At 41.4% G+C, this 23,094-nt stretch overlaps 1 protein-coding gene across 2 annotated transcripts; it reads right to left on the minus strand.

Moving 5' to 3' along the window:
- Window positions 1-44: 44 nt before the first annotated feature.
- fubp3 (far upstream element (FUSE) binding protein 3) lies at window positions 45-19,225 on the minus strand. Of its 2 annotated transcripts, XM_072371378.1 has the most exons (19): window positions 19,095-19,225; window positions 13,114-13,225; window positions 11,260-11,293; window positions 10,806-10,855; window positions 10,593-10,664; window positions 10,187-10,244; window positions 9,892-10,054; window positions 8,147-8,245; window positions 7,881-7,985; window positions 7,660-7,762; window positions 7,312-7,412; window positions 6,968-7,097; window positions 3,787-3,947; window positions 3,403-3,476; window positions 3,175-3,251; window positions 2,758-2,814; window positions 2,500-2,550; window positions 2,278-2,405; window positions 45-1,666 (listed from the first exon to the last, which is right to left on the minus strand). In XM_072371378.1, exons 1-19 carry the CDS (start codon window positions 19,188-19,190, stop codon window positions 1,658-1,660), a joined length of 1,680 nt encoding a protein of 559 aa, XP_072227479.1. In that variant the 5' UTR covers window positions 19,191-19,225; the 3' UTR covers window positions 45-1,657. The 2 variants fall into 2 exon arrangements, with proteins under 2 accessions (XP_072227479.1, XP_072227480.1); XM_072371379.1 differs by lacking the exon at window positions 2,758-2,814.
- Between the last annotated feature and the right edge of the window lie 3,869 nt (window positions 19,226-23,094).

Genomic DNA, 23,094 nt, shown 5'->3' on the forward strand with positions numbered 1-23,094 from the left:
ATTAGATTTTTTTCTTTTTTATAATATTTATCCAACAGAAAAATCAGCTTAACAGTACACATAAAGGTAGTCTGGATGTTTTTTTTTTGTTTGTTTGTTTTTTTTAATACACGGTTAACTGTACACACAGAAAAAAAAAAAAACAACAACCCAAAAACACCATAATTAGACATTTTTCGAAATTATATCCCTTTTCATTAAGAAACGACATTAATACCAGAATCATTCTCCATAATGGTGCATCATTTTATATCATTCATATTAGATCACACAAAGAAATAAAAAAAATTAATTAAAAAGTTATTAGCAGTGGACTGAGTCCGGTGCCCCACCGAGACCCGGCGAGGAAGGGACCCGGCGGGGCGCCTGGCGAACTGGGGAGGTACCAAATAAGACAAAGAGTTGTTGATAATACTTAAAACATAAAAATACTACATTAATTATTACACAGGTGCGAATCGCAGCAGCTTAGCAGTCTTGAATAGCTCAGGGTACAGAGTATACACACACAAAAGAAAGAAAATAAAATAAATCCACTTCTTGTTTGTTTTTTTTTCTTCATAACAAGATGCAACATCAAATTTCCAAATCACACATTCACAATCTTTGAACATTTTCAGTATGAAAACAGAACAGAAAAAGAGGGACAAGTTTCCTGCGATGCTGATCACAGGAAAAAAAATTATATAAGTGTATATATATATATATATATATGAAACATATATATCTTAAATTAACAGTCAAATATATGAGCATATATACATAGTTTTACAAGGTAGTAAAGGCAAAAAAAAGAAAAGCTATTTGCAACATCCCCCTCGATCCTATCATAATCAGATCACTGTAATAAATTATCCAGGACATTTCCACGTGAAAAAGAAAACAAAAAGCATCTTAAAACTACAAGTTAAAAATCTGTCAACATATTAGAGAACTCATCTTTGTTTCAAAAGTGAAATAAGATATTGCACCTTTTCTTTTTTTTTTTTTTTCTTAAACCAGAGCACAATAAAATGACAATGAAAAAACAGCATCACAACAGGAATTAAATCAGAACTACTGCCGCCGGCTGACATTAATTCTCTTCTTTTTAAACCTTGTAACAAAAAAATACATTTGCTGTAACAAAAACATCACAGTTTTCATTTCAATGAATTATGTAAAAGGAAAAAAAAAAAAACATCCTCAACATTTTTTCTTTTTTCTTTTAATGACGGGACAAAAAAAACAAAACATTCCGACATTATTCAAGACTGCTAAGCACATAATCATGGTTTCATTTTCCACAGAACTAGAAAAAATAGATCATATTGCCTTTTGAAATGTTACAAATCTTGGGTTCATTTTGGCGTTTACAATCGGAGTCAAACAGGAAAACATAGAAAGACAAAGAAAAAAAACCAAAAACAGCTCTCTCAAGTCCAAAAAGGGATCCCACATACTGTCTATCCAAAATAACAGTGTACATAAGCATTTAGTAACAAATAAATGTTCCTGATTTTTAGAAATATTACTTTATCGTATAAGTCATTCTACAGCTAGTGTTTCTCACTAAGAAAAAAAGTCTTCAAGGCGTTGTAAATCTAGAACCCCTCCGTTAAAAAAAGGGTCGTTTTCATCCACTCAGTGATTCAAGTCTTTAACCTCGCCGTCTTCTCTAGTGATCCTGCAGGAAACAAACAGAGCGTCAACAGTCATGTGCGACTCGGAAGGACAAGTGAGAGACTTTCTCCTCTTAACGAGGGACCGGAAACGGCCGTCGCTGCACCGGAGAACACGGGGGGTTTTCAAGGGGACGAAAATGTGGGAAAAAGAGTCAAAAATAAACTAATTTCTCTAGTTTGTTTTTGCCTTTTCCTGACGACAAAGAGGAGAAACGGGTCTTCGTGTTTGAGTGACTTAAATGAGCAAATAAAGCAGTTGCACAGAGGCAGTTGGTCAATTCACTGACTAATCAGTTCAAAACTATGAATATCTTCATTAAGGCAGGTTAAAAGTACAAAAGTCTACCTTCATATGCAGGTAAGCATTAGTAATGCATCCAGAACAGAAACTAAAAGCTCCTCATTCCAGCCTTTTTAAAGGCAGGGCTCACTGCACTGTCGCATCAGTACCTGAAAAACCGCTGAGCGCGTGTTTTTAGTTGAAACTAACGTGCTTGTGCTGGGCGTCGCATGGTTTTTAGTTTCCTCATCAGATTAGCAGACATCAAGAAAAGCTGAGCAGCCTCCTCCTTCAACAGCTGTGCTGCGAAATGGGTTGTGTGTCTGATCTCACCTGAAGGCCCGGGGCTTGTGTCTGCTGAGCGCCCTGGTTGAAGAAGGCCATCGGCTGTCTGTAGAAGTCAATCCAGGCGTTGTAGTCGGGATTAGAGGTCTGCTGAGATCCAGGACCAGCTGTCTGCCCTGACAAGGAAGAAAACACGCCAGCAAATCAGAAACAGGAGTCGGAATCAGTTTGTCGTGGCCCTGTAAGGAAACACTTCCAGGAGGCGCTTACCCCAAGCTTTGTTGTATTCAGGAGCACTGCTCTGGGCTTGGTTTTGCTGACCTGATGCAAACAAGCAAGTTTCACACGTTTCAACATTTTGCTTTTTGACACAAATCTTACATCCAGTTTTCTACTTTCACATTTCAAAACCCCATCTCTGTCAGGCTTGTGTAAACAGAAGCAAATCCAAATTTATTAGGCGAAGCGGAGTAAAAATAAAGCTCGAGCTGAATGAGAAGTATTCTTTTGTTCCTGAGTGACACTCGCCTAGCTTTTTATAATACTGCTCCCAGTCCATCTGGCCCGTCTGGGATCCATTGTGACCTGAAACCAGACGCAGATAAAGCCAGAGTTACAGAGAGTGGGTCTGACTCTCCTGATTTTTACCTTCTGCTCTCATCTACAATTCCGCTTCCAAATGAGTTCCATTGACAGCAAATGTTAAAATGTGTTTCCATACAGGAAACCCGCGGTTAGCCACGGGGAAGTGCCCATCATCACAGGCTGTGGAACACTTTGAACACACAACAGCAACAAAAAAACTTCAGATTCTGTTCTCTTGCAGTCTAATACATGTTTAACGGCCCAACGAAAGGTTGAAATTCATTTCTGTTTTCTTATAAAGTCAGACAGACTACAAACAGCCACGTCACCCCGGTCTAATCCGTGATTTGAAATACTTACTGTGCTCCTGCTGGCCTTGAGGTTGCCAGATCTGAAAAGTCGTGCCCCATCCTCCAGTCATGAATGGCTGAGCCCCACTTCAAGCAAGACAGAGTTTATTTGAGCAACTGTGCTCACACTCAGTTTCTACCACAAACACGATGTCACACTTTAAACAGACTTCTAACCAAAGACTGGTGTAAATAGATTGAAACGTCTCATGTGAGGAGGAGAGGAGTTGGACCTTACTGTTGAGGAGGTGTGGCAGGTCCTTGGTTGTAAGGATTCATATTGAAGTTGCCGTTACCCCCTATCCCCGGACCCTTGAGAAGAGAAAGAAGAGGAGGCGAGTGAGAGACCACACTTGTGTTTAAAGGGAGCCAACAGGCAAGGTCAGAGGGCAGGGGCGAGCGCTGATGCACTCCATTAAGTCCATTTGATGGATTCTTCATGTTTAACCTCTGGTGACATCCTGCTGGCCACCAGGACCACAGCAGCCGAGCAAAACCCCACCAGCTCCCTGCATTGACATGTGTGCTCATGAATATCAGGCCAGACAATAGCAGTTTGGGGGGGGGGGGGGGGGGGGGGGGGGGGGGGGGGCACTGCGGGGACCAGGGCCAGACCACCTACCCCAATTCTCTCATCGATCAGCTGACGGGCTTTTTCCAACTGCTGAGGGGTGCCTCGGATGGAGAAGATGCGTACATTGGGGTCAGTGTTGGGCGGTGGGTTCCTCTGTAGCTCCACGTGGGCACGAGACTGCTCTTTGATGTTCTTTATGGTTTCTCCACCTGGAACGGTAATGACAAATTTCAACAATCAGTTGATGAGCAGCTGGCGTCAAAATTTCACAGGAGAGAGTCGCTTTTGAAGCACCTCAGATATGTCATGGGCTTCTTCTTACACAGCCCGGCACCTACATTACCCACAAAGCAACTCGAGTGCCTCCCACAGGGTCGTGTTCTGCTCACAGCACACGGCGTGGGTTTGATCCGCCGGCCTTGAAACAACTATCCGCACTAAAAGACCAGTGACCAGCTTCACGAGTAAAATCGGAGTCATTTCTCGTGAAAGTGCCAGAACATTTCAACACATTTGGTTTCTGGTTGGCCAACATCTTCACACACACCTGAGAATGAGGCGAAGTGCGTCCCATCTGTACCATTCATTCCTCGGGGCACGAACGCAGCATCAGACCAGACTCCTCTTCGCTGCCTTGCCTCACCTTACTAAAAATCACGTGACAGTGCCACCTTCTGAGAAACCTGACATGCGTCTCGCCACTCATCTACAATTCTCTTGCAACATCCGTGCAAATCGGGAAACAAAAGAAGACGTCTCCTGCAAGCCACCCCCTTGCTCGCCATCAGATGCCAGCTTCCCGACGTGTGGGGAGAGCAATTACATCAGCAGGGAGAGTTGAAACATAGCTGGCAGGAGAAAAGGGACAAAATTGAAGCGTATCCTCCTTCTAGGATATCGTTTGTCTCTTCTACCCTTTTCATTCTTGACTCTGTGTTGTTCTCTGTTATGAGAGGAGGGGGTGAGGGACGGGGTGCTTCCCGGGGTGGAGCGGAGGGGGACACCGGGGCTGTCCCAACATCAATTACACATTTGTTCACATGTGGCTGACACTCCGATGACCCTGGCTGACCCCCGAATGAAAACGCTCATCAGAAACCTCTCCTCCTTTGGTAGCCCATTTCTTGCTGCCAACAGACTGCACAAGGGCCATTAACCCATTGTCAACCAAATGAAACTTCTGCCTTAATGAAGCCATTATGATCTCTTCTGGTCAGACAGCAGAGAGCAATGAAGACCCCGACTATTCATTTCATGGACTGGGGTGTAGTGAAGACAGATAATACTGGCCTTATTAATGAGACTGGTTTAGTGAGCTGGTGAAAAGGAGCGCTAACAAAAGTGCAACTGGTGACAGCATTCAGGGCAAAGCCGAGGGACTGGTTAGCTGCTGGTCCGGGAAATAAAAACTCTCAGAGGCGTCGAGGGATGATCGCGTTGCCAGCCTGTGCTGCAGCAGCAGCAGCAGCAGCTTTACGTGAAGTAATGCAAACAATGTTTCTATAATATCCGAAGCAAAAACACCTCAAGGAGAAAAGATTTGACCTTTTTGGACAAACTCCATCTGTATGAACACCGTTTTCAGATAAAAATAAAAATAAAAAACAAACAAGCAAACATTTTTCTGTAACAGAAATTGGAACATTTGTGACATTTTCACAGAAGGATTCCTCTTAAAATAACAATCGTGGTCTGCTCATCCTGCCGTGTGCTCTTTTTCTGTTGTACAAATTTAGAGTGGTAGAAGAAACTCTTTCAGAGCATCAAACCAGATGTTGTTCCGCAGACAAAAGCTCTTCATTTGTCAAACTTGTAAAGAAGCTTTTTCTGAGACAGTTTTTGTGCTTCTTCCATTAGTGAAAAGCTCAAAACGGTTCTTTTTAAAGCTCCTTCGGCTCTTACAACATTATAATGTCAGCTCGATCTACCCCATCATTAAACATCAAAATGTAAATTCTAAATCTGTTTTAACGTGGATAGTTTAATAATCCTTTTACTAAGCAAGGTTAACTAACTGGATCTTACCCATATGCTTTCTATTACTTCTCTGTGGAAATCGAGGATTTCACTGAAGTTACGTCATCGAGTTCATGACTTTTGCAGGAACCATTGCAACCGAGCTATTATCAACTGTGGCCAGGACTAATTTAGCGACCCAACATCAGATTTAGAAAGTTCCAGGTCCAAAACACGAGTATTACTGCAGAATACTTTTTACGCCTCTAGCACTGAAGTCATGCTTGTAATAAAATCTGGGCAGATTGGTGGGTGGTTTGATTTATCAAGCTCTGTGTGCGAGTTTGTGTGTGTGGGGTCAAAACGGAGGGGCAACCGGCTGCATATGGCATCGTAAAGATATTAATCACAGCACCCTTTAAGGGATTGCTGACAGCACCCAGACCCACCGCCATCTCCACCATATTGGTTCACTTCATATGCTAATGCAGAGAGAAGGGGACGCAACGCCCAGGTTTATTTGTTTCCCTCGCCCCACTACATGCACAAAAGCCACTTGACATTTCTATTGCCATGTTTTTATCTAAGGTAAAGAGGCCCCCCTCGATCCGCCCACTGCTGCACACACGCACACACACACACACTATGGCAACATGCATGCCACCATACTACACACACACACCCAGCTTCTTCCAATGCAATGGTCAATGACTTTTAAATAGCTGCCAATAGAGTGGGCATGAATAGCCAATAAGCTAATTCCTCCTATTCATTCCCTCGCTGCACTCTATTGGACTGAAAGACCCTCATTAGATGCCAGGCAGCCTTCCACATGATTGAGGGCTGTTATTATGCACCTTTAACAATTAATGTCACATTACACGCATTATCCCCGTCATTAAGCCCTTAGTGAAGCCAATGAATGCCACTTGTGGTGTATACATGAGGCCTGGGGGGGAAGAATAGAAGGGTGGTCACTCACACACCCCCCCCCCCATCAGATTCACGTAGTGGCAGAACACCAAACGGCGCTCACTTATTCAAAAAGAAACAGCAATCTGGCGGGTTAGATTCACTTTTAATAAGACCGTTTGTTTGATGAATTGTGTAGATTTGCACTGAGACACTGAGTGGTGTTAGTATGCAGCACAAGCTGGGAGCAGACCAAACATTTTCAGCTAGTCAATGCCTCAGAGCAGCTTTTACCCAGATGCTAACAGTATTAACAGATGTTTAAACCAACAAAAACTCTAAATGAAAGCATGTCCCTTACCTTTGCCAATCACTAGCCCACACTTATCAGCAGGCACTGCATAAGTTACTTCCTGCAGTCCTCCAGGCCCTCCCATGTTACAGTCACTTCGGCCCCGACGTCCCACAACGCCGCCAAATCCATCTCGCTCCTATCAGGACGAAAATGGAAGAAAGAAAATATATAATGAAATACCCGAAAGCTGCATTTCCTCTTTAAACTACATTAGTGCTCAGCATTGTTTCTACTTTTCCCTGGATTTCTTTCTAAGTCGGCCTCAATTTGTTTCTAAATGGATATTACATTAGCAACAGATATAACCGCTTCATTTCCATCTGAACGTAACAGCAGAAACACACACACACCTGAGCAGTCTGGACCAGTTCGTTGATGAGGTGGACTGCATGATGGCAGTGGTCCGGCTGGCCCATCACCTGGGCGACACGGTCAGGACTGACCCCGTCATCTGAACAGCAACAAACAAAAACAATGAATAAAGAAAAGATCTTCTCCAGCTGTTAGACATGTTCCCTGAAGCAGGTCAAAAACTGCTCTTTCATGAAGCAAAGCCCGGTGCCATTTTTTACATTTGTAAGAAAAGAATTTGGTCATCTTTATAATGAAACCAATTCTAAATATGCAGACTTTAGACTGAATTGTATTTTACAAACAGAAAACTTATTTAGTTGATTGTAAATATCGTCTAATCTTACCTTGTTTGAACTGGATTCTGACGCCGGCATCGTTCTGAATCTTCTTGATCATCTCGCCATTCCTGCCAATGATGATGCCGACCGCAAATCTGGGCACAACCACCTGGACGATAACAAAAACAGCACCCAGGACTGATTAAATTATTTTTATTACAGCCTCTGAATCACTGCGAATAAACTCAGCTTATTAGCTTTGAGAAGGAGACAAAAGTGGCCCTTACATCCAGACTGCTTCCACCCATTTTGGATCCAAAGTCTACCCTGCCAGCTCTGAAGTCTCCTTGGTCTTTGTCCCGGATGAGCTTCACCACAAGTTCACGGGCTTGCTACAAAGGAACATGATGGATGTACTCAGATCATCAAGCAAAACAGAAAAACAAATGCTGCATATGAAAGCAAGCCGATGTACACAGGCAGCACAAAATGTGGTAAACTGAGAGCAAACAGAAAAGATAGCAGCTCTCTGGAACCCCCTTCTGGGACCGACCTGCACTTTGTGGGGATCCCCAGTAATTCTCAAGGGCTTGTCTGCTCCAGTGGGCATCGGGTCATCCTGAATCATTATCATCTGCACTCCTGTTCTCTCCTGCAGCGATACAATGAGAGAGAAGCAGACACAGCCACAGTTACCTGGGGCTCAAAACGGTGCTCACTCTGGAGGATATAAACTCTGTAATGCTAAGCTGCACATATCCAGAGTGAATACGTGAGGAGAATGTTACATGGAGTTTCAATGACGTAAATGTCTTTTTGAAATCATTTCATCAATCTTGACATTAATATACAGTTTATAACGTGTTGAGAAGAAACAGTGGTCATACTTTTTGTTCATCCTAAAGGCTGATAATAAAAAAATAACAGGTTATAAAAGGATGCCGTTTGTACGTCTAAAAAAAAACAAATCAGAAAATAGATTCTCACTTTCAACAATAAATATGGGGCACGGGCGTTAAGCAGCATATCAGAACAACTGCATCGTGGGACATGAGGTTCAGGCTCTGTGTCAAGACTCATTTTTAAATTCAGCAGCTCGCTTACAACAGAAACCTCTGGACTACTTCCCTGCTCGAGTCCTTTTTTCCAGCCACAGAGAGGTTTATTAGGACAGAAACTAAATCACTGTGATGTGATCCATTTAATCTGACCAACTCATACTGCATCTGAGGTAAAGAAAACTACGTAATTTAATTACGTGCCACAAATCTGTCAACATGACCAGACTTTGGAGGTTACATTTGAAATGATTAGAAAAAGAAATTACATCAAGTCTACTGTACATATAGATTGCAAATGTTATAATATAAAAGGTTTTAACAATTACTTTTCTAAATTCAACTTTTATTCACTAAAAAGGACCTCAACCATCACCATCTGATAAATATAAAGGCAACTGTCTTGTACCGTTTCAGTCCACCCTCATTTCTTTATATATTGCCAGGAAAACAGGAAGTAGATGCAGCGGTTTACTGTAATATGCAAACAGGGTATAGTGCTAAAACAGAGTCTATGACCACTTTTATTCTTCAACACAGCCTGAACCCTCTTAGACAAGCTTTCTGTCATTTCTTTAAGTAGTCTTCAGGAATAGTTCTCCAGGATTCCTAAAGGACATCCCAAAGCTCTTATCTGGATGTCCGTTCTCTGTCAGATGATCCCACATTGCTTCAATAATGTTGAGCTCAGAGCTCTGGGGGTGGATTCATCCCTCCATAGAACCTGTTGCCACTGAATTTCAGTCCAGTTCTTGTGTCATTTGGCCTTTTCTCCACATTAAGAATCCCAGAAAAGGCTTCATTAAACAGGAGATGGATAAACTAAGGGGCCAGATGCATCTTTCAGGTTTTGTGTGATGTATTCGCTGGATTTTCCCTGCTTTTATAGACACCACTTTCAGATACTGTTCATCTGCTGTAGATAGTATTTAGGCCTGTCAACCCTTCTTTTGTCCTCCACCTGTCCAGTTTCCTAAAAGTCTTTAAGAACACGCTACACGCGTACTTTTTTTTAAATTATTTACAGGTCAGTGTTAGGTGGCTTCAGCACAAATACATTCCTCTGAAAATAATCAGGTACAAGAACAGGACAGAAAACCAGTCAAACTTTGATGGGCCTTCAGAAAGCCTGGAGAACTTTTCCTCAAAGTCTGACTGGAGGGGGGGTTTAAAACTCCTGCACAGAACTGTAAATCATTTGTTTTAAGTGCTCCATTTTGAATGTGGCCTATAAGCAGACCTGCAGTTGTTTAATGGTCTCTCCTCCCTTGCCGATGACGAGGCCAACTTTGTTGGCGGGGATAAGGATCTGTTGGATGGAACTGTTGCCGTCCATGTCGTTGTGGAAGCCTGGGCCATATCGACACTGCTCCACAATCTCGCTCAGCAGTCTCTTTGCCTGCCTGTGGGACAGAACAAGGACCAGTAAATGCATTGATAAGGAAGACGTGCAAGAAGAGATTTGAGTTTGTGCGTTTGTTACAACAAAATCATCCTGGCAGTGTCGGTAAGTCTAACAAAGTGGCCAGTCTTACTCAATGTTTTCTGGGTTCCCAGTCAGTGTGCAGGGTCTGTCCAACATGCCTCCGCTATCTGTGGCAAAACAGAAGAGGAACATGATGCTCACATATTCAAGAAAACGTGATCAACCACTTTTATGTGATGGCAAAATCTTCACAACGTACATCAACTCGCCCCAGACCCTCACTTTGTACAATCTGTTGTTGTTGGGTTATTTTGTTGGTTGTGTTTTATTAATAAAATGGTATTGGAAGTCAATCAGTTTTGAATTGTCACAAATATTTTGCTTTGAAAGTACCAAGTTTGTCACATGACGAGAAAAAAAAAAGAAAAAAGGATGAACATATACACCAGAGATGTATTTATGCCCTCCTCAAGCACACCAATGGAAGAAAAAAAAAGTGATTTGCTTAAACTTACCTGAAGCAATCTGGATCTTACAACCGGATTCCAGCTGAATTCTTGAGATCTGCTCTCCTCCTTTTCCAATGACTAAGAAGAGGGGAGAGAGGATTTTATAAGTCTTTTCGAACTGGGACAGATGCCTTAAGCAGTGACCCAAAAACTGAGCAGAAGGTCAATACTGATGATTGCGTGTTAATGCCGAATACAATGAACTCGAGGGCTACTTACTGAATCCCACCATTTTATCAGGCACTTTGAAGTCTTCTGTTGTTAGAGCCCTGTGAGAGACACACACGCCGCAATGATTACTTCATACTGATCAATGTGTGGAATTACTCCTCAATTATTCATCCTTTTAAACATGAGAGAAAAAAAACAAAACAACCGTATTCTTGCCAATTTTATTTTCTATCATGATAAAATAAATATGGGGGTTTCAGGACGTGTTAGAGCTCAGCTTTATAGTGGAAAAAACCCCCAAAAAACAATTTACAGCTGAAACAGGGACCAGAAGAACAACAGCGTGAAGTTAGTGGGGTAAAACTTAAAATGAAAATTTTGTGGATGCAATATAAAGAAATGAATGACTTAAATAAACTGCCAACATTTTCATTTGAGCACAGAGTTAATTGCAATAATAATACACCTAATGAACAGTTACAACTGAGTATTTCCTGCTCACCTTTGATGTACCATTGCACCAAGATGGTTCCCCACTGAGGAGAAAAATAAAAGGGAGGAGAGGGGGGGGACCAAACTAATTATTAAATTGTGATAAATCATCCAACATCATGGGTACAAATGCATAATATTATGAATATCTGCTAAAGCAATAGCCAGCGAGGCATCAAAACAAGGAAGAATGAGTCACTGCTGGAAGAGATGGAAGCAGATGGGCACGAAGTTGCCAATCCTTCGTGTCTGCGTCTGACCCTCAGCAGGGGGCTTTCACCGGCATGGAAATCAGGTCTCCAAGTGCACAACTGAGCGTTTCAATCAGAGCCACTCAGATAGAGAGGCGGCGGCCGGGTCACTAACTGCTAGTCCTGAGCTGAATTTTGACAGGTAGCACCAAGCGAGGGTCTTGCAGGGTCACTGGAAGATGGGCTGCCATGTACGCCAACACGGGAATTGATATGTTGTGGGTTCAATTTTATGGTTATTTGCACTGATTTCTAGGGTTAACGCCGGAATATGGAACAGCAATGAATACAAAAATAGGAGGTGTACCGACATCATGCAAGGATGAGACTGTCTGATAAAGTCTGAACAGCATTTGTGTACTCGTTTGATAACTAAATGCTTCCAGCTAACTGCAATGATACAAAGATAACATTTCTGTCATCTCTCCCATACTCTGGTGCAACCTTGACTGAGAAATCCGAGGACAAACTGTTTCAAACAGTAATAGTGCGTCAAACAAACCCAAACTGGAATTGCATACAATTTTCCTATCCATGCATTCAAGACTAAACCATGAAAAAAAAAACCAACTGTGACAAGATAAGAGAAGGACAGAGCAAATGACTAGTGTTTCCACTTTGTGGATATGAAATGGATCAAATCTTTGTTGTGAGTGCAAGGCACAGAAAAATGGGACATTCTTTCCACTACACTGCAGCGTCAGATATTTAATACTCCACACAAACAACAAGGCTCTCACTTCACAGATTACAGTGTAGCTCAAACACGCACTGCCAGTTTTACATCGAGAGAATCATAAACAACAAATAATCGACTCCGAGTGTCTCCAAGCTCCTTCCAGACAGATTTCAGCGTTGTGTACAACATAGATTTAATAAACTTCGAGTATAACGCGTCTGAAGCAGATTCTACGACAATACCTACCAATATTACGAGCAGCAGCTGGAAATTTCCATGTTATGTGACACGGTCGCCATGAAAGCCTAAGGACACATCACGCTAACAAAGCCTTTAAACACTTGGCTCAAATGGATTTTCTTCTTCTTCTTTGCAATCCCCACATTTTGTTTTGCACAGGAGGAATATACATGACCAAACCTCCGTCGTAGACTGTGTGCATTCATGGAAGCAACTAAGTGTTGGCATTTCACATCAAACTGCCCCAACCACGTTAGGAAGAGTTGCTTAGCTTTACCAAAAATCAAACCAACCGTGACCCCAATATCGAGGTGCTTAATAATCTGGGAACTTTAAGTGCCATTACACCTCGGACCAAAAGGACAATTCAACGACTGAAAACGGATGTAGCAAAACGTCTTTGTTTAAAAAAAAAAAATATATATATATATATATATATATATATATATATACACTCCCATCACTGACTGTCGACTCTGGTAAAGCGAATGATCGGTAAACTTTACTCTACATTGTAGACTGCTTGGAGCAAAACTTGCCAGACAGACAATTTTGTGCCGTCTTTTCGAGTAACACAGATTTTGAGCTTTTATGAGGTTGAATAATGTCATTATGGGGATGTACGAGTACTGACAAAAAGCTGCAAATTTCAGAGAGTCGCATACTTATTGATGAAGGTCTGTTTGACACTCACCTCCATTGTCCAGAGAACGTTTTTGGCCTCCAAAACCGTACAGGGAGGGGTCTAATACCGGAGACGAACTGTTCATGTTGGGCATCTGGTCTCCTCCCATCTTGGCTGCCATCTGGAGACAACACATTAGTACAAAATGAATAACAGTTATAAGAATAATGGTTCAGTTATGATACTCTTTGAACACACTTTTTCTCCCCCCCAGACATAATTTTGGGGACATATTACTTCATGTTAAGTGTGACCCGCTTCATTTTTTCTTGGTCACATTAAAGCATCATGTTTGCTGTAAAGTTTGGCCTCGACGAAGGCATCTGTTGTGTTTGGAGACTTTGTCGACTTAAAACAGCTTTCTGTATATTATCACAACATCTCGAAGCAGACTGCTATATTGCTTGAGCACAGATGACGACTCCTTGAAACATCTGTCATGTGCTGGCTTTCTGAAAAGACGCATTTGTGTCAGCACCGCCCCCAGTGATTCTACGAGGCACAACTTTTAATTGAATCTTGGATTTTATTAGAGAAAACTTCAACCCCTTCATCTCCCAAACCTACCTAAACCCTTTTCAGGGTCGTGAGGCTGGAGCCTATCCAGCAGCAATCGGGCTAAAGGCAAAGTACAGCTTGGACACGGGGCCAACGTGGAGACAATCAATCACACATGCTCACACTTGCTCTTGGGGTTCATTTAGAATCACCAATTTACCTAACATACGTGCTTTTAAACTGTGGGAGGTAGCTAAATTACACCGAGAGAGCCTGCGCATGTGTAAACAAAAGGCCCCAGCCAAGATTCGGATGTCACTTATTTTACAAATGACCAATTCAAAGCCAAATCTGCCTGTGCTTTGATTTAGCTGTATTAACAGACAGACCAAAAAAACTCTTGTATACAATGACGCAAACATTTATCAAGAGTCTCAAGATAAAATGACGTTTGCTGCTGTATTTACAAAGGAAAATGCTCGAAAAGTTACCATTACTAAAGAAGTACTGGGCCAACAAGTCACCTGTTTACGGTCAAATCGATCATTAACAGTGCTTATAGGCTCATCTGAGTACTCTAATCTTAGCAGGTGGGTGAATGTTTAAAGAATCCATTCAAAAATGCTATTTTTTTTTATATATAAACTGAGAAGGGAAATATAAAAACCCTTTAAAACAGCACTTTATTAATTCTATAAACTATATATTCTATCTATACACCAAAACCCTCCCTGTGGTTCCTAAAAATTCACCAAAAATTAGAGTAGTCGGTGGTGTATGTTCAGTCACAACATGGATGCAGAGAGAAATCATGAACCATCAACAGTAAGCTGTGTAAGAGTATTAGTCACAGCAGATAAAACTTTCACAAAGCTTGATCCAAGGGCAGTCATGAATAGGAGAATAAATCTAATCTTAGCTCTTTGTACTTCGAACATTTATGCAAAATCCCAAATGAGGCTCATCATCCAACCACAGACACTCCAAGTTAGAACAGACACATCAAAGGTTAAGTTGAGGCTTATTTTTGGTCATCAAAAATCAGTGTCTCGATCAAGAAATCATCAGTTTGTGCTACTTTACAAAAGAAATACATTTCTATTCATGCTTTTCTTGCTGTGATGGAAATATATCCCAACACCCCCCCTTAAAAACTACAAGAGGAGTGCTGTTATTTGTATTAGAGCTTAGATGAAAATACGTCTACTTTCTAAATTAAGCACTTGCAGTCCTCAAGCAGATTCTCACATTCAGAAGTGACGGACATTCAAGTCTTCTCCATGAGAGCTGCAGCAGCATTTTGTATTCTACCTTAATCTGCCACCTCTCCTTCCATACAAAAGTATAGCATTTCAGAAAATTACACTAAATTGACATGTGTGCCTGACTGGAATTTCTTTTTTTTTCCACAATATGAATATACGCTCATGGAAATTGGAGTCTCCCAATACCTTCAGGGACGATTATCTACTTTAGAGCCTGTAGTGGAAGAGAGAGGGCTGCAGTGGGAATAAGGAGGCATAAAAGGAAGCAGGTGTGGGGTTGCTTGTAACAAGCCATCTTTGCTGCCGTGTACATGTGAGCCAAGCGTAAAAGCACCGTAAATTAATTCAATACTCATAGAAATACTTGAACTTCGTTAAGTTTTATTTGGGACTATTACAAGACGATCACTACGTGCATCTTTTTCAGAACGTCCGGCAATTTTCAATCTGTGTTCGCGTTTGATGAATATGTTTACGCAGTAAATAAATTAATTCATAAATTAATTTATTTTTAAAAATCAATTTAAGTCAAAGTGGCTACAGCTGCTACATTTAATGAGAATTTCTTGCCAAACAACGACAGCTGAGATGGGTCTGATTTCAAAACATCTTTTTTCCTATGTATCTAAGCTCTCCGTCCTCACTAAGCAGACGCGTTTTAACCCTCACGGAGCAATTTAAATGGCGTCTTTTTGAAAACTATGACACTGACGGTGACATGACACTATCCTGAGCCACTCAAGTAATAAACAGATGCTATATGGGAGCAACTTAAAGATCCGTTTTAATCAATTCTAATTCTCCATTGTGAAATTAGTTCCTTGAAAACTTGAAAAATATGAAAAGTGCTGGGATGAATCATTCCACTGCAGGCAGGGATCTTTTTAAAAACAAAAAAAATAGTTGGAAATTCTAATTTTGATTTATGTTTTTGCAGTTTCAGCCACAGCAAGGCAATTTATGGTTGCTTGGGGCCAGAGATATTTAACAGAAACCTTGGTGTAACCTTCTGGCTTTTTACAGAGATGAACTAACTGTAATTGTTTAAGTTTTATACTTCAATTCTTAAAATTTAAAGTCAATGTCAGATTAAAAAAAACAAAAAAATAAAGTCACAATGTGTCGCCTCTACCTAAAGTATATTAATGATTCCACAAGAAGTTCTCCATCGCTTGTCTTATCAGTTTGTGAGAGTCAAGGTCAGCGGCCGTGTTTAGTTTGCAGATAGGTTGTGAAAACGAGACGCTGGCGAACGAGAAGCAGAGGTAAATTAGATTCAATAAACCTTAGCATAATTGTGTGCTTTGCTGTTGTTTGTAGATATGCGTCAAATAAAAACAGGGAACGATAGGTGCTTCGAGATACGAGAAGCAGGTAACTGCTTTAAGGTCTTCTGTGGTTAGAGCACAAGCAGACTTCTCCTCCCACATCTCAGTCACATCAGAACAATTTACCAACAGTGACAGGACGACTTCCCCTTTCAAAGTGTGTGGTGCCACTCGCATGTTAACTAAGGTAAAGGTCAAACTGCACAGTTTCACGTCTGTAAACAAAACCTGGCAGACCTAAATAACTTTTTAATAGGTGTTAAATCATGATTCGTTTTAATGTTCGTTGGGGGCCACAAACACCAGAGTTTGAGTGGAAATGATGCCCAACATTAAAACAATGTACAATGTACAAACTGCAAGTTGATATTCTGAAATAAGAACACAGCATATACTATATTCTCATTTTTAGGATGCGAATCATTTTAATGGCGCCGCCTATAATTTTCTATTAAATGTACAAATACTACATTCTCCAACTCACCGAGCAGTTAGCAACAAAGCGAAGACACCACCTGACTGCTCGTAGCCATTTGCTCAGCTGCAGTGCGTACTCTGCTACATGTGCTGCAGACAGTGTTGCAATCACAGCGAGCGCCGCGGTGATTGCAACATGGGTTTACTGCAAACAACTAAACAAAAGCCAAAATGGACGAAACGGGGCCGCTTACGCGAGTGTTAGACGTTGGTCGACTCCGCTGGACACAAATATCATAAGAAAACAGAAAAGCATGCGTGTGAGGCTCTGTATGCTCACAAAAACAAGGCCTCAATTTGTTATGACTAAGTGGACTTAGTCTTGCTTGTTTTGTAACAAAATGCTATATTCAGTAGTGACGGCATGGAGCATATCCACCAAATGGACTTCAAACAGGTAGATACAAATCTCTAAGTGTGTATAATTAGGCTCATAACCAGATTTAAGGTAACCGACCGTTTCCAAACAAGCGCGGTTTCCACACAGTGCGAAACAAATTGTGCCATGTTCAGTCTGGGACAGCCCACGGGGTACCTGTGCGGCCCACAGCGTGCCGAATATGACTTTGCCTGGACCAAGCTCCACTTAGAAAAACAACATACCAGACAAAGGAGAACCAGACCAACGACAAACTCGTTTTTGAGGAGAGGCTTTACATAGGAATCCCTGTTACCCACACCTCTGGGATAGACTGCCGACCGGTTACATGCCCGGGCAGGGGAAGCATCAGCACAGCTCACTGCACAGCTGCAGAGGCCTGACCATTTTGCGCATGCAAACACGTATCCACTCAAAGTGTGACCTCTGGGTGAACAGAGCTAGAAGGGACAGAGTGGGTTGGCATCATGACGAATTATACCACGCAGGGGTTGAATTTCCCTGCAGGATTGCGGGTAAAGAATCTTACGAAGGACAGCACTTATGCAAGAAATTCATGCAGAAGTGTACAGCAATATCATGAAATATTGTTCTAACACAAGCCACAGTGCAGACGGCAGGAAGAAAACACATGCCGATTACTTTCCTGGAGACCACTCATGTAACAGGTAACAGCTCCTGCTGCTACTTAAGCATCTCTCACTAACATATAGAAAGAGTGTTCTGATAATAACCTGAAGGCATCCTTTGGCCTTGGAGGAACCCTCGAGTTGAAGGTAATTGATGAGATACAATTTAAGGTAAGAATAAGACAGCTTAAGATCTGTAGTCGAGGTCACGTGTAATATCTTCCCCAATGTATGTAAATCCCCCTTATGTGAAGCAAGTAAAGGGACATGCCCCAATACTTTATCAAAAATGTATTTTAGACCCCACTGCTGTGTAAATTGGTTAGCTGCAAAGACCAAGCAGTACATTAAATGTAAAAAATAAAGTAGGTCTTTAGGCACAGCCAAGGTTATAACCTACACCGCATAAAGACCTAATCATACAGGAGTAAAGTCCAGTTTATATACTATTAACTGTTGTCAGTGGTACACTAATCCTCCACCACAGCAAACAGAGTTTTGTTTGACCAATTTTAACACATGTGGCCATGTCTGCTATGGTCACAATATGTGTCAAGACATCTTTTACATTAAAAAAAAAAAAAAAAAAGCTGTGAAATATGAATTGTGTTTTATTTTACAAATATTTTCTTGGTAGCAATGGGGAAATCCAAGTGTGCTCAGCAGGAGTGGAGGGGGGCTTATTTCAACAGATGACGCTACATTATATGGCCTAACTAGGCTGCAGCGAGGACATGGTACCACTCAAGCTAGCCAGCTAACACCAGCTCTGCTAACTCACGCGTTTATATAATCATAAGCAACACACGTCACATGTATAATACAGGAGCTTACGGTGTTAAACGTAAAGGAAGAACATTAAGTACTTCTGAGGTCTGTACTACCAGCAAGGAGCCTCGCTAACTGAGGCAGCAACTAGTTACACTAATGCTAACTTGGAAGTTAAAAACTTAACAGCCGTTCATGGCTTCATGTCTAAACTCAATGTTGTGTTTGATTACGTTGTGGGTCAAGTTGCAGGGCATCCAACTTAAATGACTGAGTTAGCAAGCTAACAGCAACTTCTGTTGAGTTGACAACAGGTTGCAGCGTCTCAACATAACTTAATAAAGTAGCACAAACTTCGACACGGGGAGATGCCTTCATTTTATGCTCCAGATACGATTTGTGTGGTCGTTTTAACGGCTTTGACACCGAGTTAGCGAGTCCACCGCGCGCTGTAAACTCTAATCTGTCCGCTCAGCTATGCTGTCTCGGCTATTTACTGTTAGCTTGCTAGCTCTATAGGAGCATGAGGAGTGTTTATAGTAGTGAGTCCAGGTTGCCTCGACCGAAGTCCCGGCCCGTTCCGCGTTAAAACACGCCGTCTGTGGTCCGAAAACGTCGCGGTCGTGTTCGCTGAAGAACATTTTACCTGTCGGACTCGGCGTATCGTGTCGGCAAAGTCATCTTTCGTTCCAGGCTGAGCCACCGAGGCCTGTCCCTGAATCAGCTCCGCCATCATCATCATCCCCCTCGGCAGCTGAGAACCACACTTAAAAAAAAAAAGAAAAAAAATGCACACGTGCTAAGCCAAAGCTCCGCGAGCCTGATGATCTCGCGAGTTGAGCGAAGAACACACATGTAATTTAGGACATGTGCAAAGAAAACCTCTCGTTACACGCAAAATAAGTAATTATTTGCTTGATTAATTTAAAAAAGAAAAATGTCAGATGATACATGAAGCAAAACTTTGACTTCCACAGTTATGTAATACTGACATGTAATGTACTATAGGCAACTCCGATTCATTTATTTGATTGTATTTACTGATTTGACTCATTGATTCACACATTTCCAGTTAATTTTCTGCCAACTGAAACGGAAATAAACATTACAGCCATTAACTTCTTAAAACTCAATTATGCAACTTCTCTGAGGAAAGTGAAATACATTTAAACTTGACCTTAACAACCTTGTGACTGCAAGATTCCTCACAGAGTGCAGGCACATGAGCTGTGTAACTGGGTAAAGTGAAAAGATACCATCATTCAGTCATATCACTTTTGAATGTGGAATATGTAAATTCCAGACCAGGTAAGTTGATGCAGATATAACTGGGCCTACACCAACATTATGCAGGCTACACCTTACATATATTTAATATAAACACTGTCAAGTCTCTGAAACACTGTTCATGAACCTGTTCATGTCTATGAAACCACACAGATTACAGGAGAACATCAGCAAACGTTAGTAAACTAAACGAGCTAAACTAACTTTATTTCTAGGTTTAATGATGGTCCTCACAATTAGAATTTGCTGAGTGGGAAGACAAACAAAATATAGAACCTTAACTCACATCTAACAGCTCCCTCTACAGTATGAAATAGATGTTTAAACTACTTATGCTATTTATAGCTGTACACTTCATTCATTGCCAGAGTGGGGGGAAAAAGAAAATCCCATTTCACCAACAAAATGAAAATTGAGGATTATTGGTTTTCTCCCTTGCTGCACATGTGGAAACATCTATTGTTACACATCTGGAAAATGCCAGCAGCCAGACAGAAGAAAGTAAAATTGCTGCAGATTTCCAAACTCTTTATGCAAAACAGTTCCTGCTCCATAAATTGTATCCAAACCTCAATGAGCGCAGTCAGCCAGTGAGGGTTGAAACGAATGTGTGGTCCTATGGAGCAGAGTTACACACGGATCAGTTTTATTCAAGTCTTTGTTTCTGGATTTGTAACACAGCTTATCCTGCCAGTATACAACTGTGCCCAGTGCTCAGAGCTTTAATTTGTTAGATCTCTGAGGTTAGATGTGTTGTTTTAGGACATACGAGGGAATGCACGGGCCTGAAGTTTATGAGGAATTAGTTGAGGTATGTGTTCAACTATGTTTCCCTCTATGGTCACACATATGCAAAATGCTCGTGCAGCTGCTGAATGACTGACCTCAAATTTAAGACGGGTACATCGGCACGCTGCTTCTTCCACACGTTTGTACGTATATCAGTTTCTCTTCCTCATCAGCCCCCGGGCATGTTAGCACCTCCAAAAAAGAAGCAGAGAAATTAAGTGGCAGCTGAGAGCTGTTCCCAGACCAGCATCCCTAAATGAAGACCTCCAATTTCACATGACTGAAGTCTGATCTGGCCCGCATTTATTGCAACCATGTGCTGCTCTGCCAACTCAAATCATGACCCTGGGGGAAGCTGGGAAATGATCTTAATCGTCTAATATCAAAGAGTGAGTCAGGTGGTGGTCGTCATATACGGCCAGATGATGAAAAGACACAATCAAACTCACACAGAGACAATAATTATGAGTTCAGCCCCCATCAGGTCAGACAGTCTCAAAAGTTAAAGCAGTTAAAGCAGGTGTGGGTCTCTGGATTCCTGCCAATCAAGCAGTGGGAACTGAGGTAGTGTAGACCACAAGTGTGTTTTTGTGTTTGGAGCTGTGATTACCGTGGCAGGCTGATCAAGTGTCTCTCTCTCTCTCACACACACACGCAGAGCTTCCTCCCTGTCATTGTCTTGCAGAGAACAGATGCTTATTCCCAGGGTTCACTGTGGTAAACCTGCGGGGCCAGACCTTAACGGGGAGCGAGTGAACACAAATTCAACAAGGTCTATCAAGAATGAGCAGACATTCAAGAAAATCATCAGCAGAAACTGAATAATTGATCCGCTTCCATTTTCATTTCAGTTAAGTGAAAATGTGAAGCTTTTGTGGTCGTATAAGTGGAACTCATGCCCAGCTGGACTGGTGAGCATTTAGAAAAAGGAGCATCGATATTGACACATTTACTCTTTTTAACGACTGAGCTTTTACCTCCTCCTCTTTTCTCCTTTGCAGTCTCAAAAGAACAAGCCATATGAAACTGTAATTGCTTTATAATTGCCATGGCTCTGCTATGGGCATAAATGCCTAAAGGCAGGGTACAAGAAACAGTTAGTGTTTCATCCAGAGACCTCTGAGGTATCACAACACAGCTTCCATTCAGGCCCACATTGTTCATACAGCAGGGAGCAGTGAATAAAGACTGCTCTGAAACTTAAAAACACCAAAAAAATGAAATAAGAAGCAGTTCTGTTTAATCCTTAACATTTTTTTCCCATGAAATATACTTACCATCATAAAACATTCTGTTTTTTGGATGCACCTGCTTTATTCTGAGGTCTGTTTTTAATATGTTTTCTTTTTTCAGACTCCGTTTGTTTCACTTTATGACCCAAATAACACCGTTGAGTTCAGAGCGAACAGTCAAAACAGAATTATCTTCAAATCCCGGGGCTTCAACTCAGCCACATAATGAGTTTTGCAACTTTATTCCTCTCTGTAAAACCTCCAAACAGACAGTAAAAAGTAGAGCCCACTCTTTAGAACTTTGCTATGCTCTTCAGAAATATGCTATGTAAAGAAAGTTAGAAAAATAACCTATTAACCAAGCTTTCATTAACCCATTGAGACCTGAGGCCTTTCTTAAAACTGCCTTGTAAAACTTAAAGGTTTTACAATAAATCCTTCTGTACCTCTAATTAAACTAGATACATGACAACCATTTTGAGAGGTTCAAAGTTTGGCTTTTATTGTAATTTATTCAGCTTGCAGTGTTCTCTATCAAAATGTCTGCATGTCCTGAAAGTGTTGTGATGTGATGTGCACATTGCTCCAGGAGTTTTTCTTATATTCCAGGTGTGCTTAAACTATCCTTGTTAAAGTTGTGTTCATTTGGAATATGTGGTCAGGACTTGTGCAAACACCAGAAGGAAGAATCGTGCTTCCATTAGCCCATTGGAAAAGGTGTTGGACCAGATAAACAAAAATCAAGAGAAAGGATCAATTCACACACACCAAAGAGCTTCAGACTATTATCTGAAGAAGCGCCTGGTGCTAAAAACATCACAACAGCCAACAAAATACATACATTCCCATACATTAGCTCTTTGGTGTGTGGGTCAATAAATTCTTTTCCACAGCTTTTACAGATCTAATTAGATATACACATTAAAGAATGGTTACTCTGTATTACCACTTGTCTGTGGAATGAAATGTACGAGACAGAAAAACTAGAGTGCAGGACTGCAGTTATATGATAAAGTCAGGGTCTTGATTACTCTTGAACTCTAAGCTCAGACTCATAACGTGTCATGTTTAAAACACACCGTCCTTTCCTTCAAAAAGGCACTTTTTGTGCTGTTGGATTAATGCATCAGATTACTATCCTGTTGAAAGATTTAGGATTCCTTCATATCAAAACCTGCATACCTCAGTGACTCGAACACCATAATAAGCAAAGCGGCTTCACAGCATGATGGAAACGCCGCCATGTTTTACTGTAAATATGGCGATCTTTTCCTTATGGGTCTAATTTTGTCAACTATGAACAAAGTAAATGGACTGCATTCTCAGATTGTCCAACCT

The sequence above is a fragment of the Leuresthes tenuis genome, unplaced genomic scaffold (genome assembly GCF_036924035.1).
Source record: "Leuresthes tenuis unplaced genomic scaffold, fLeuTen1.0.hap1 SCAF_19, whole genome shotgun sequence".
Taxonomy (NCBI): domain Eukaryota; kingdom Metazoa; phylum Chordata; class Actinopteri; order Atheriniformes; family Atherinopsidae; genus Leuresthes; species Leuresthes tenuis.